Source organism: Delphinus delphis, chromosome 1 (assembly GCF_949987515.2).
Source record: "Delphinus delphis chromosome 1, mDelDel1.2, whole genome shotgun sequence".
NCBI lineage: Eukaryota > Metazoa > Chordata > Mammalia > Artiodactyla > Delphinidae > Delphinus > Delphinus delphis.
The window spans coordinates 115,881,506-115,894,172 of NC_082683.1; the positions used below are offsets into that span (position 1 = coordinate 115,881,506).

Consider the following 12,667-nt stretch of genomic DNA (forward strand, 5'->3'; position numbering starts at 1 on the left):
TCTATTCAGATATTCTGTAGATGCAAGGTTTACCAAGCAGATTGCAGGGATTTAATCGGCTGCTCCTGAGGCTGCACAGAGAGATTTCCCTTCCTCTTTGGTTGCACTGCCCCTGGGGCTTTGCTTTGGTTTTGGCCCCACCTCTGCTTGTGGGCCACCCTCAGGCATCTGTTCCCGGCCCAGGCAAGAAGGGTCGAAAGCAGAGGCTGATTAGGGCTCACTTGCTCACTCAGGCCAGGGAGAGGGAGGGATACGGCAGTCACAACTGGGATGTGTGAGGACTGCCTGGGGCGGCAGAGACCAGCCGGAAGTTGCAACAGCCTGAGGCGTGCTGTAAGCTCTCCTGGGGAATTTGGCCCCAGATCGCAGGGCCCTCGGCAGTGGCGGGCTGCGCAGGCTCCTGGAAAGGTGTGGGCAGTGACCTGCTCTTGCTCACAGGGCCTTTGGTGGTAGGGGCAGCAGCAGACCTGCCTCTGGGGTCCAAGATAGCAGCCGCAGCTCACTCCTGCCTCTGGAGCTTGTGTAGGTTGTGCCCTGCCACCTGTGAGTGCACAGAGATAGAAGCTCCTATGGCAGCCCTGCTCCTCTCCTTGCACACCCCCAAACAGTGGTCTCTTGCCTCTCTGGCAGGCCCAGGTTTCTTCCCAGACTCCCTCAGCTGTGGTGCATTAAGCTCCCTCAGGCTGTCTTCACACAGCCAACCTCAGACCTCCGAAGCCCGAGCCTCAGCATTCAGCCACCACCCACCCCAGCGGGCGAGCAGACAAGCGTCTCAGGCTGGGGAGTGCTGGTCAGCACTGACCCTCTGTGCAGGAGTCTCTCTGCTTTGCCCTCCACATACCTGTTGCTGTGCTCTCTTCTGAGGCTCTGAAGCTCCCCACCAATCCCCACCAGTGAGGGCACTTCCTAGTGAGTGGAGACTCTTCCTCCTTCACAGCTCCCTCCCAAAGTTGCAGGTCATATCCCTATTCCTTTGTCTCTTTTTGTTTTCTTTTTTCCTTTGCCCTACCTGGTTACATGGAGATTTTCTTGCCTTTTTGGAAGTCTGAGGCCTTCTGCCAGCTTTCAATGGAGGTTCTGTGGGAGTCGTTCCACATATAGATGTATTTTTGATATATCTGTGGGGAGAAGGTGATTGCCACGTCTTACTCCTTTGCCATCTTGAGAAGCTCCCCACTCCTTTTTAAAAATGTAATGTTTTCTCATGTGTTTCTAAGAATATTAAATACAGGTTTAGAGGCTTTTATTTCATTTTCTCTTGCTCCCTGCATTATCTCTCTTCCAGGTTCCTTTTTTTTTTTTTTTTTTCTAATTGATTCTGTTTGTTTGGAGGCTGTCTTTCTCAACTGAGGTTTTCCTCAAATATCTTGTGATTCCAGCACCCCATTTACATTTCAGAATAAATCACTAACTACTTGGCTAGAAGATTTGTGTGTAATGGGTGGAGTTTGTCAATCCTCATTGTAAGTGAAATAGGAACCAAGGTAATCAGCTGAGAGTGAAAAAAGAGAAGGAGATGTTCAAGTCCTCTCTCACACCTAAATTATGATTTTGGCTCCATTGTTTATATATGGTTCAAACTCTAGATAAACCTATTTAGCACTTCAGAGCAGCTTCCTGTCAGAACCTCGTAGGAGAGACTTTCTTCTTATTTTAACTTCTTTCTTTTGCTAGCTGTTGAGCACGCAAGGAAATTTTAAGCTAAAGATCCCATTTTCTTCTTCCTTTATCGAAAGCAGAAAGAAAAACACACACACACAATGGTATAGGTCCCAGATTTTTATGAAACTTTCTGATAGTCTTCAAATCTTAAAAAGAATGTTCTCAACTCTAATCCAACTAGTTATTCATGCATTAAAAAAAATATTGAAATATCTACCACAAGCCAAGAACTCTATTACCCTTTGGGTTTACAGTTGTAAACAAAATAGATACAGTTCTTGTCCTCATGGGCTGAATGTCTTGTGGGGGAGAGAGACAATAAACAAGTAAACTAATGTGGTGCTCCAAGGACAATGATGCTTCAAGGATAAAGGACGACGTTGCCTGAAAAGGTGTCAGCGTTACACCCCCTACTGGACTCTTAATTGCCCTCCCCACCATGTTGTAATGGTTACAAAATTCCTGAGCCCACCTGGGCAATGCTCACCTGGGAAACAGGACCTGTCCCAACTAAGGAAAGGCATATGTCCTGTCCCACTCCCACTCTATAGAAGGAAGGTATATGTGCCTTGACCAATCAGTAAATGAAATTTTCACCTTGGACCATTCTTTTGTTTTCTGGCTATAAAAACTGAGCAGTAGCACACGTTCTGGCTTGAGTGTCCCAGACTACTAGGAAGTCAACACGCTGTTCTGGCAGCGACCCTGCCCTCCAATAAACTCTATCTTCTTTACATTCTGCCTTGTGTCTAGAAATTATTTTCCAACCCTCGTTCAGACCACGACAACTAACAAATAAATATATATTTACAAATTGTGATAATTTGACAAAACTGAACTGGGTACAATGACTATGAATAAGTAAGACCTGCTTCAATAAGGTGGTCAAAGGCTGCTCCAAGGAGATGAAATTTAAGTTGAACCTGGGTCCTCTGAGCCCATTTACTTAAATTTTAACAAAAAATAATGTATATGCACAAAATTTAATAGTTTTGTTAATTACATATTATCATTATATATTAACTATGCTTCAAACCATTCAATTTTTCTTATGTGAATAAGCCCTCTTTTCTTTCTGAACACTTTAAAACAGTTAAGACATAAACAGATTATTTTAAACTGAAGATATGTAGCAGTTTCTTGCTTGTTTTGAACTCGGTTTGCAAAAGAAATCAGTTTTTCACTTAATCAGAATCGATGTCTCTCTCTCACTCACACCAGGAGATGCTGGTATCAGGTCACACTCCTCTCTCTCTGTGTAGACTTCCTTATCTCTGTGTCTCACAGGGTGACCCTCTTCTCACATTCTTCCTCTTGGCTTCTCCACAGGTCAAGGTGAAATCTATTTAATCTGCAAAGCTCCCAGGGTCAAAAAGAGAAGAAACTCTTTCCTCAAGGAGCAGAGTAGGAAGGAACCTGAATAAACAATGATCACAGGTTGGGAATTGGGTAAAAGGAAGAGAAGAAAAGAAATGGGAAGACAGGGAAACAGGGAAAGGAGTATTCCAGGAAGAAAAGTCAGAGGTGTGAGTGGGCTGGAGATCCCTTGAGGAAGCTGGATCTGGGGATGGAGCTGAAATGTTCTCCAGGCCCCATAGAGAAGGAGGGAGAATGTTAATGTCTGAAGCCAATTATCCTGTTTCCTTGTGTCCCATTACACCCAGCCTAGGCTGCCCCTTAAAATCTTGTCAGATTCACACTTCAGACACCTATTATTACATGCTGTGTATTGGAGATGCAGAGAAGGGTAAGCATGGGCTTTGTCATGGTTCCGTGGAGAACACAGACACATGCACAAAGGCCATTATACAGCACGCTCAGTGCTCTCCTAAAGTCATTTACTAGGGTTAGCCGCAGCTCGTGATGATTGTAACGGTGAGTTCCCCAAGGGGTGGGAATATATCCAGACCTCTTCTTCACTGTACCTTCAATGACTAGAACAACACTGGGTGCCTTAAAAATGCTCTGTAAATGCATGTTGCTTAATGAAGAAAGAGGTGCAAAAATATTTATACCTTAGATAGTGGGCAGACATCATAGGGTTTTAAGCGAAAAGAAACATAAGCATGGCTTTCATTTAGAATTAACCCCCTAGCAGCACAGTCAGGAGGATGATTGGGAGGGGAGGGGAGTTAGGAGACCAGGTGAGGAATACGTGAAGTGAGGAAGGTGTGAGCAATGGCTGGTAGCGTGAGGAAGACAAGGGCTCTAAATAACCAGCTTTCTGCCTTTGGCAACAGGAAGAAAACAAGGGATGTGGGGAGAGGCATGGGCATGGGGTAACATAAGTCCTGGGAAGGACTGTGACCCGAGAGAAGAGGTCCAGGAGAGAGCAGCCCATGTGGCTGAGGAGAGCAGGTCGAGGGTAACAGAATTGAGGAGTAGCCCCTGAGCTTACCTATCAGGATGCTACTGGGGCAAACCAGCCACAAGGGGTTGAGGAGTGAATGGCTGGTGAGGAACCAGAGACAGGGAGCAGAGACAACTGTTTCAGAGGTCAGTGGAGAAGAGGAGAGGAACAGGTGTGTTTGGACCGAGGCAGTTTCCTGTCATGGCCTGTGGAACCCAGGAGAGGCCACCCTTGCCCACCGGAGGAGCACAGCCCTGTTACCCTCTCGGAGCAGCTCTAGGCAGGAGTAGGGGCTGAGGCTTCTCTGAGGACACAAGCAAGGAGGTCTGGGACCCCTCCTCGGTGTGCTCTGCAGGACTGAGTGAGGATGGGGGAAGCACCTTCCCTCAGGGAGTGCCGAGAATGAGCCAATACCCAGCTGAGTCTGCTGCAAGTCCAGGCATGGGGGTCTGGGGCCGACAGAAGGTGGGCAGAGTGGGATGGTAGTGCCAGAACCCTCATCTCCTGCCACCCCAGAGATGCTCCCTCCTGCAAACTAATCCTGCCCTATTTTTCTTTAACCACTCCTAGAACCCTGAGGAAGGCAGGCAGGGATGCTGTGAATCTGGACCGAGTCTGCAGTGAAAGGTTCTCAGAAGGAAGCGGTTACCTGAGCAGAGGGGCCTGACAGGGATGGAGCTGGAGCTCTGGCTGATGGGGTTCTTGGCAGTACAGCGATACCTGTCACTGACCCCAGATCTCCAGGACACGCTGAGAGTGGTCCGCCTGTGAGACGCAACTGCCCCCTGGCCTTGGGGGTCCCAGCTCTGCTTAACATCCTCTCCAGCCTGGTCCATCCAGCAAGCCAGGGTGATGAAGCAGGTCCCATCCTTCATGATCTGAGAGCTGGCCGTGATATTGGGCTCTTGCAGACTCTCTGTTCCAAGAAGAGATAGTTCAAGCTGTGAGAAGGCTCTGGCTTGGCCAAGCAGAGGAGAAGAAAGGTCAGAGTTCAAACGTAGGCCCTCTACCCCCCACCCCCACCACAGCCGCGCAGGGTGAAATCCTTGGTGTTGTTGATCGGGGGACTCTGCAGAGTTATCCAGGCTTTATAGGAGCCAGAGTCCTGCAGCCTCAGGGAGCTGATCTGAAGAGGGTAGTTGTGGCGGAGGACACTCACTCTCCTGCTCTTGGGTCCCTGCATCCCAGCAACAAGGATTGGTTTGCCTGCCCGTCCTGGTTGCAAAATAGCCACAAGCCCTGGAGAGCTCCAGGTAACCTTTTCAACCTCCTGCCCCACCGGGACTTCCAGAGGCAGAGGGGCCGACTTCCCAATGGTGCTGATCACTATCTCCCCTACTGATTCCCCTCCCAGGATTCCTGGTCCTGCAGATGGAGAGAGAAAACCACAGCTTCAGCGTCAGAGTCTCCCTGGCCACTTGGGGCAGCCATAGGTCCCATCCAGCCCCTCCTGCCCAGACCACTCCAGCCTCCCCATCAGGTCCAGCGGGTCTCCTTCCTCTCCCCTGACCACACAGACCAACCCTGGCCCCCCCACTCTCTCAAGGGTGTTCACCCCTCTCCTCGGGGCCTGAAGGGGACAAGACTCCTTCCTCCAGCTTCCGTCCACTCTAGAGCTGCCAAGCAGGGTGTGTGCTTGGGTTTCAGGTACCTGTGCGTGAGGGTGGCACCAAGACAGGGAGGGAGCTGTTGTTACCAACTGGGTTCTTGACCACAGAGGTAAGGTTCAGAGCACTGTTCCCAGGTCTCAAGGAGACACTGAGGACAGACCCTCCGTGGGACACAACAGCCCCAGGGGTGTCCAGCTGTAGGTCACAGTGCCTCCTCTGCTTTCTGCCATCCATGTTAGGATGACGAGGCAGTGTCCATTCCCACTCATCCTAGAGCTCATTGTGACACGGGGCCGGGCCAGCTGCTCTTTGTGTGCAACAAAGAACCAACGGAAGACTGGAAAACTGCTCTGGACCTTCCCTTCACAGGGCAGAAGCAGGAGGCGTGGCTGCCAAGACCCTGCGCCACCCTGAATATACAGAAGGAACAACAGAGGCAGAAGCTGGCCACGTCTATTCTCAAGCTTTGGGCTTTATAAGGCATGTCACTTAATATCTCCTCAGATTCCCAGAACAATCTTATGAAGTAGGTAGGGAAGGTGTTATATCTACTCTATTAAGTTACTTGCCCAGAGTCTCATCGATCCTAAATCCAATGGATCTGATCTCAAAGCTGAATTCCCACCCTGCCCTGAGTAGATGAAGGCTGTCTGTACGGGCAAACAAGGAACCGTGTTGTAATTACATCTTCCTCCAGTAGGGTGCTCTGCAGTATACACTGAGCTTCCAGATGCTGAACCAGGCTCCCAGAGGAGGTGGCCCTATGCCTTTGAGGTTTCTCCTACGTCCTTGCATTCCCTTCCACCTCCACTCCATCCCTTCTCATCCCGGGACCAGGCACCCAGATGCTCTCCTTAATGTATCCAGAGTCTCGTTATTTGCCCACCTGCCTCCCCAGGCCAGAATCAGGACGGTTTGAGGGCAGCAGCAAGAGCAGTTGCAGACAACAGACAATCAGGACAGGCAACAAAGTCACAAGGCTTGGGAGAAGACTGCTCTGCTATTGGGCCTCTGCCCTGGGGTCCACCTGACAGTAGCCCCAGGGGCAACTCAACTGTGCAAAATAGGACAACACAGCCCGGAATGTCCCCCAGGAGAAGGCAAGCTGGACATGTCCACTGCTGGGTAACTTTCTGCTGCCTCACTCCAGTGTGTCTTCCATAGACCAGGCCCTGGGATCCAAACCCTTCCCCTGCGACCCCTCCTGCAGGCCCTTGTCTCTTCAGTGTCCTCTCAAGCTCAGGAAGATAAATACAGGGACATATGAGAAATCCAGGGTGTGGCATTGGGGTACCTGAGTTCTATTCCCAGCTCTCTGCATCTTTCTAGCTCTCTGTCACGGGTATGTCATTTTTTTCTCTCTGAGACTCAGTCTCCTTAGCCTAGAAATCAAAACCCCTTTCCTGCCTGTTAGCAAGGCTGTCACGAACCGCCACTGACTTGGGAAATACCCTGTGAAGGATGAAAGCCTGGCCCCTTATCATCACTCTTGCCCCAGGAGCCCTCTCTGATTGGTTAGCACAGCTTTATATCCTGTCCAGAACGCGCACTGAGCTCATCTTGCCAGAATGACCATCAGCATAGTGCGAGGGCTCTCCCACCACCCCTGGGGTGAACAGTCCTACCCCAGGTCCCAGCAGCCCCTCACCCAGTGTTCCCTCGCCCTGTCTGAGGAATGGGCCACAGCCATTGCAGGCCAGTTTATGGCAGAAATGCTTTCTCCCCAACCATGTGAACCTGACCTTGGCAATTCCATCATCCCCGACTTAAAAAAAAAAAAATGCCTTCACTTAATAGGAATATTTCCTGTCACATAGACCAGGAAGATGTCTGAGAAGGATATCCACTTTCTCTCCATCACTTAGCTTCCTGTGTTCATCCTCACTCCTCATTGGTACCTTTCCTGCGACCCACTGTAGAGGAACAGCTCTGCCGTGGCATCATGGTGACCTTGCCTGGTGAACTTGCCCTCCATGGCCTCCTTGTTCCTCAAGCAAAGACTAGAATCACGGCTAATCCGAGTCTTGCAAAAGGCCTTGTGATCCTCCCAGAACACGACAGGAGGGTGGCCTGTGAAGAATTACCTTGAAGCCATCTCCCACAGGACTCCCACCGGTCCCTCCTGGGAGGCTGTCATGAGCAGTTTGTCATGGGGTTCAGGGCTTCCTGCTCCACCCTCGCAGAACAGAGCTGCTGACTACGAAACCTTTTCTCTGCAGTCTAGAATTTGTTTCTCAGCAACCCCCGTTATGTTCATCCAGTTCCTTTTTTCTCAGTGTCATCATTTCTGGGGCGTGGGATGAGGACCTTTGGCCACTCTCCCTCTCACTACCTATATAAGTAATAAGCTGTTTGAATCTAAAAGTACTTGACTGTGTCTTCACTGGCCGATCTTGCTGCTGCGTATGCCTGACACCCCCCGCCCCCGACTCCTTGTCCCCTTTGTAGTTTCCCCTGCTAAAACAGTCGTCTAAATTTCCTTAAATGAATATGATAATAGTGTTCTCGTACATCTGTACAGAGCTTTACAAAGTTCTTTCCCATGAATTTCATTCTCACAGAAGGTAGTGTTCCTATTTTAGCAAGGAGAAAGCTCAAGGCCACACAAGTAGGTTGTGGCAGAAGCCAGTTCTCAGGGCCTGAAATACCATTCTCTGCCCAGACCCAGCGGTTCTGCTGCAACTGGTCTGGGACACGTCCTGGGCCCCGAGATTTTTCAGGGTATTCTCCCAGGTAACTCTATTTTCCATGTTTTTCCCCAGTGAGCACGTGTTAGCCTTTTAATTAGAAAGAAAATTAGAAATGTAACCAAAGTGGGAAAGGCTATAAAAATGACTGAAAGACAGTCACCACACACACCCACCTGTTGCCGTTCCCCAGACACTCACCATAGACGTGCAGGCTGTACTCCCAGGCGTGGGTGATGCGGGAACTCCACAGATTAACGTGGGCTCGGTAGGACCCTGCACCCTCCCAGCTCAGGTGGCTGATCTGCAGGGAGCAGCCTGGGCCCACCACACTCAAACGACCCCAGTACTGCGTTTCTGCCTGGTAAAAGGTGTCTGGCCCTCCAGCTTCTACCAAGGTTACCGTGGCTATTACCCCGGACACCAAACGACACATCCAGTAGATGCTCTCCACCTGCTGTCCATCCTGCAGCTGTAGGGGCAAAATGACAGACCCCCCTAGGGTCCCAGTTACCACCGTGGGGGCTGAGTCCTCTCTGGAAGCCCCTGGTCCTGCAAACACAGAACAGAGGTTTCAGAGGCAGCCTATTACATTGGAGGCTCACAACAGGCCTGAGAGAGAGTCAGGGCCATGATTATTATTCCTATTTTATAGGTGAGAAAACAGAGATCCACAGAATTTAGATGCCTTGCTCAAGACTACATAGCTAGTTATAGGGATAGAACTAGAACACAACTTGGTCACTCCTCCACACCAAAGTGGTCTCCTTCAGCATTTACATTAATTAACATATAAGGAAATAATCAATGAAGGCTGTCCTAAGGGTTGCAGGTACTAAGTGTCATGGAGAGTAAGCAAAATTCTTGGGAGGGGCCTGTGGGGGCGGTGATCTCTGCTGTTGCTGTGAGTCACTCTCTTGCCCATTCAGGGAATAGGACCAGAACTCACTTAGCCCAGCTGCATCCACAGCAGGAACTGCTTTCCAGCATCCCCCATAATTGCTTATTTGGCCACTTCTGAAACAAAAGCCAGCTCCTCTGAGGCCCAGCCAGGAATCTGGGAACATATCTTTCCAGAGCAGGGGGTATGGTGCTGTGCTGGCCAAGCCAGGTTAAGCACGGTCAGTGGGACAGTCATTTGGATACCAGCCTATACTGCCCTTGAGAGAAGAGTGTAACACCAGGGCACTAGTCAGACTGCCCAAGTTCAAGCCATTGCTCTACCAGGTGCTAGCTGTGTGATCTTTGGCAGGTTACTTAACCTCTCTGAGTCCTGGTTTTCTCACCTGTGAAACAGGGAGTATCATCTTCCAGGATTTTGTGAGTGTTAAATGAGATAATGCAAGGAAATGCCTCACTATGGTATTATTAAAGATACTTAACGTCACTGACATAAGTTGGTGACTGCATCTTGTTTGCATCCTTACCAAAACTAGTCAGTGCTCTTGCAGGGAAATGTAAAAAAAAACACTCCTAAGTAGTGCGACCCACCTCTATTTTTGCAACACCGACACAGTCCCAGGAGGCAGAAAGTCTGAAACTGACTCAGGTCTGCTGCATAGCTGTTTAAAGAGAAAAGGCTGCCTGGCCCGGGGAGGGATGCAGGTCCTGATTCAAACTGGAATCTAGATGCACTGGCCGCATCACTGATTCCTAGGCCTGGTGGTGAGGTTTTTCTGCTGAAAGTTGAACTGAGAAGTCCTGTGATAGTAGCTGTGGTGACGAGGAGTAGGGGTGTGGTTGCTGTCTTGTGGGAGTGGGGATTCCACACTGTGGGGACGTACAACATCCTGTGTGCCCACCACAGAATCCACTTGACGGCCTGGCGTTCATTTCTTCCATGGAGCTCTTCTGGCTCCACTTGGAGGATGGTACAAATCGGCTGGAAGCATGCCAAGGCAGTGCTGGCACCAGATGGATCTTTCTCATCCCAAGTTGGCCCAGGACCTAAAGTCTGGCCCGGAGGAATTCCACCTTGACCAAGCAGCTATGGTCACCCTTGCACCCTTGAGCGCAGTAACTCGTTAAGCCTAGTTCAAGTGCTACTTCCTTTCTGGAGCCTTAGCTGAGCTCCATACTTCCAGTCTGGCCATGCTTTCCTCCTAGTTTCCTTCAGCCTGTGCTTTTGTTGGCTTGTTTTGTTTAAAGCTTTTACTTCATTCTGCCTCATACAACTAGCTGGGTTGTTTGTGTTTCCCCATAGTTCATGAGCTCCCCAAGGACAGGAGAAGGTAGAAGGGAATTAGTATCTGAGCAATAAAGTAAAGTAAGGCTGATGGTTTAGCCACGTGGTTAGGTGCAGTGGGATGTGTGTAGAGCTTCCCTTTCTGAATCCTTTTTCTGGATTCAATGAGGGAAAGAGACACAAAGGGATCAGATCAGTACATGAAACGCCAGTGCCAGACACTGCTGAGGACGTTAAGCACATTATTTTATCTAACTTTCCCAGCAAACTAGTAAGGTCCGTATTTTTATTCCCACTTCACAGATGAAGACCATGAGACTCAAAGAGCTTAAGAAAATTACTTGCCCAGAGTCACCAGCTAGGAAGCAATAGAGGTCACATGAAACCCAAGTTCGCCTGACCCCGAAGCTTATGCTCTGTTGACTACACTGCGCTGCCAGCAGCAGAATTGCACCACACCTAATTCCTCCCTGTGTGCCACTGACCCCGTTCCCCACCACACACACACAGCACAGGACCAGCACACAAGAGGCCTCAATAAATGTTTCTGGAATTGAACCGAAGAAATATGAACATTTTTTAAGGCAGGACCTGTCTCACCCATTCTTTTGCCACGTGCCCTAGGGATGCCCCTGTGAACAGTGACCTCCAAGGGCCTGGCCTGGACGCCACAGAGGAAGGGAAGCTCACAGATGTGCTTGTTGCTTCATGGAGGGTTATGAAAGTGGAGGCAAGGGGAAGCTTCCAGGAATCCGGCGTCTGAGTTTCAATTCTGTGACTTTGGTTGGGGACACTGTGGCTCTCTGAGTTTCCTTGCTGCTGCTGCATTCCCACAGCTGGGCCGTGCTGACTTCCATTCTCACAGATCACCAGCTGTGTGCCGGAAGATGTCACCTAATCTCTCAGTCCACCGTCTGTAAAATGTGCTTAATACTACCTGCCTTATCTATATCACAAGATTGTTGTGGGGATCAGATTATTTAATTTCTTTCTTTCTTTAATAAATTTATTTATTTAATTTTTTATATTTGGCTGAGTTGGGTCTTCGTTGCTGTGCGCGGGCTTTCTCTAGTTGCGGTGAGTGGGGGCTGCTCTTCGTTGCGGTGCTCGGGCTTCTCACTGTGGTGACTCCTTTTGCTGTGGAGCACGGGCTCTAGGTGCGTGGGCTTCAGTAGTCGTGGCACATGGGCCTAGTTGCTCCGCGGCATGTGGGATCTTCCGGGACCGGGGCTCGAACCTGTGTCCCCTGCATTGGCAGGTGGATTCTTAACCGCTGCGCCACCAGGGAAGCCGGGGATCAGAATATTTTAAATTTGAGTAAAAGTTCTTTATAAACTGCCAAGTTTTAAACACATTTAAAGGATTCTACAGCAGGCTTAGGGGACACCCTAAAGGCTGGGGTGGTGGCCACCCTGAAAGCATGTGACCCTAATAACCAGTGCCAGCTGGTTTCCTCCTAAATGAGGATGAAAGCAAAAGACGGAAACTCTGGAAGCTAAGAGCAGAACCTGGCCCCTCCCAAGGGGTTTCTTAAGAGCTCTGTTCCTCTGGCCTCCAGTTCTCCAGCCTGTTTCCTGCCACCACCCAGGTCCTTGGGGCCATGGGAGTGAGCAGTAAGAACCCAGAGGGACAGGAACAGCCACAAGGTGCCAGGTTTGAGATCCCCTACTGGAGTCATTTATGCGACAGGAAAGCCCAATTCACAATAAAGGTGACTCTCAGAGCTTGGGGGAGAGAGCATAAGAGGATCATGCTTGAAATGGCAAGATGCAGATGAGGTCCTGAAACTGGCTGTGGCGGATCTCCTATCTCATGCCTCCACCATCGGTCTGTCTGGGGACTTCCAGGGTCCTTGTGACTCACTAGCAGAAGAAGTGTGAAAGTGACAGGACACAATCTGGGTTTGCATGGTCTGAGATGATAGCACACACACCCCTCATACGCACACACACACACACACAGAGTCTGGCTCCCAGTGAGGCAGCATCTTCAGTGAAAATGACCCATTGCTGGAGAAACCCAACATGCAGGCAGATAGAGGTGCCTGGGAGGCAGTGGCAAGGACAGACTTACCAGTGAGAAGACCTAGGAGGAGCAAGGACCACCGTAGAGAAAGGCCCACAATATGCAGCAGACTGGCCTGCCTCACAGCAGCTGACGGACCGTGTGCATG

The 12,667-nt window shown here is 49.9% G+C and overlaps 1 protein-coding gene across 1 annotated transcript; it reads right to left on the reverse strand.

Annotated features, from left to right (window-relative positions):
- Positions 1-1,778: 1,778 nt before the first annotated feature.
- Positions 1,779-12,667, reverse strand: LOC132423296 (SLAM family member 9-like; the record flags this gene model as incomplete). Its single annotated transcript, XM_060008868.1, is given in 6 exon segments — positions 1,779-3,078; positions 4,662-4,928; positions 5,664-5,801; positions 5,804-5,929; positions 8,511-8,861; positions 12,568-12,667. Coding segments are annotated over 6 exon segments (1,056 nt in total), but the record flags the coding sequence as incomplete, so codon positions are not given.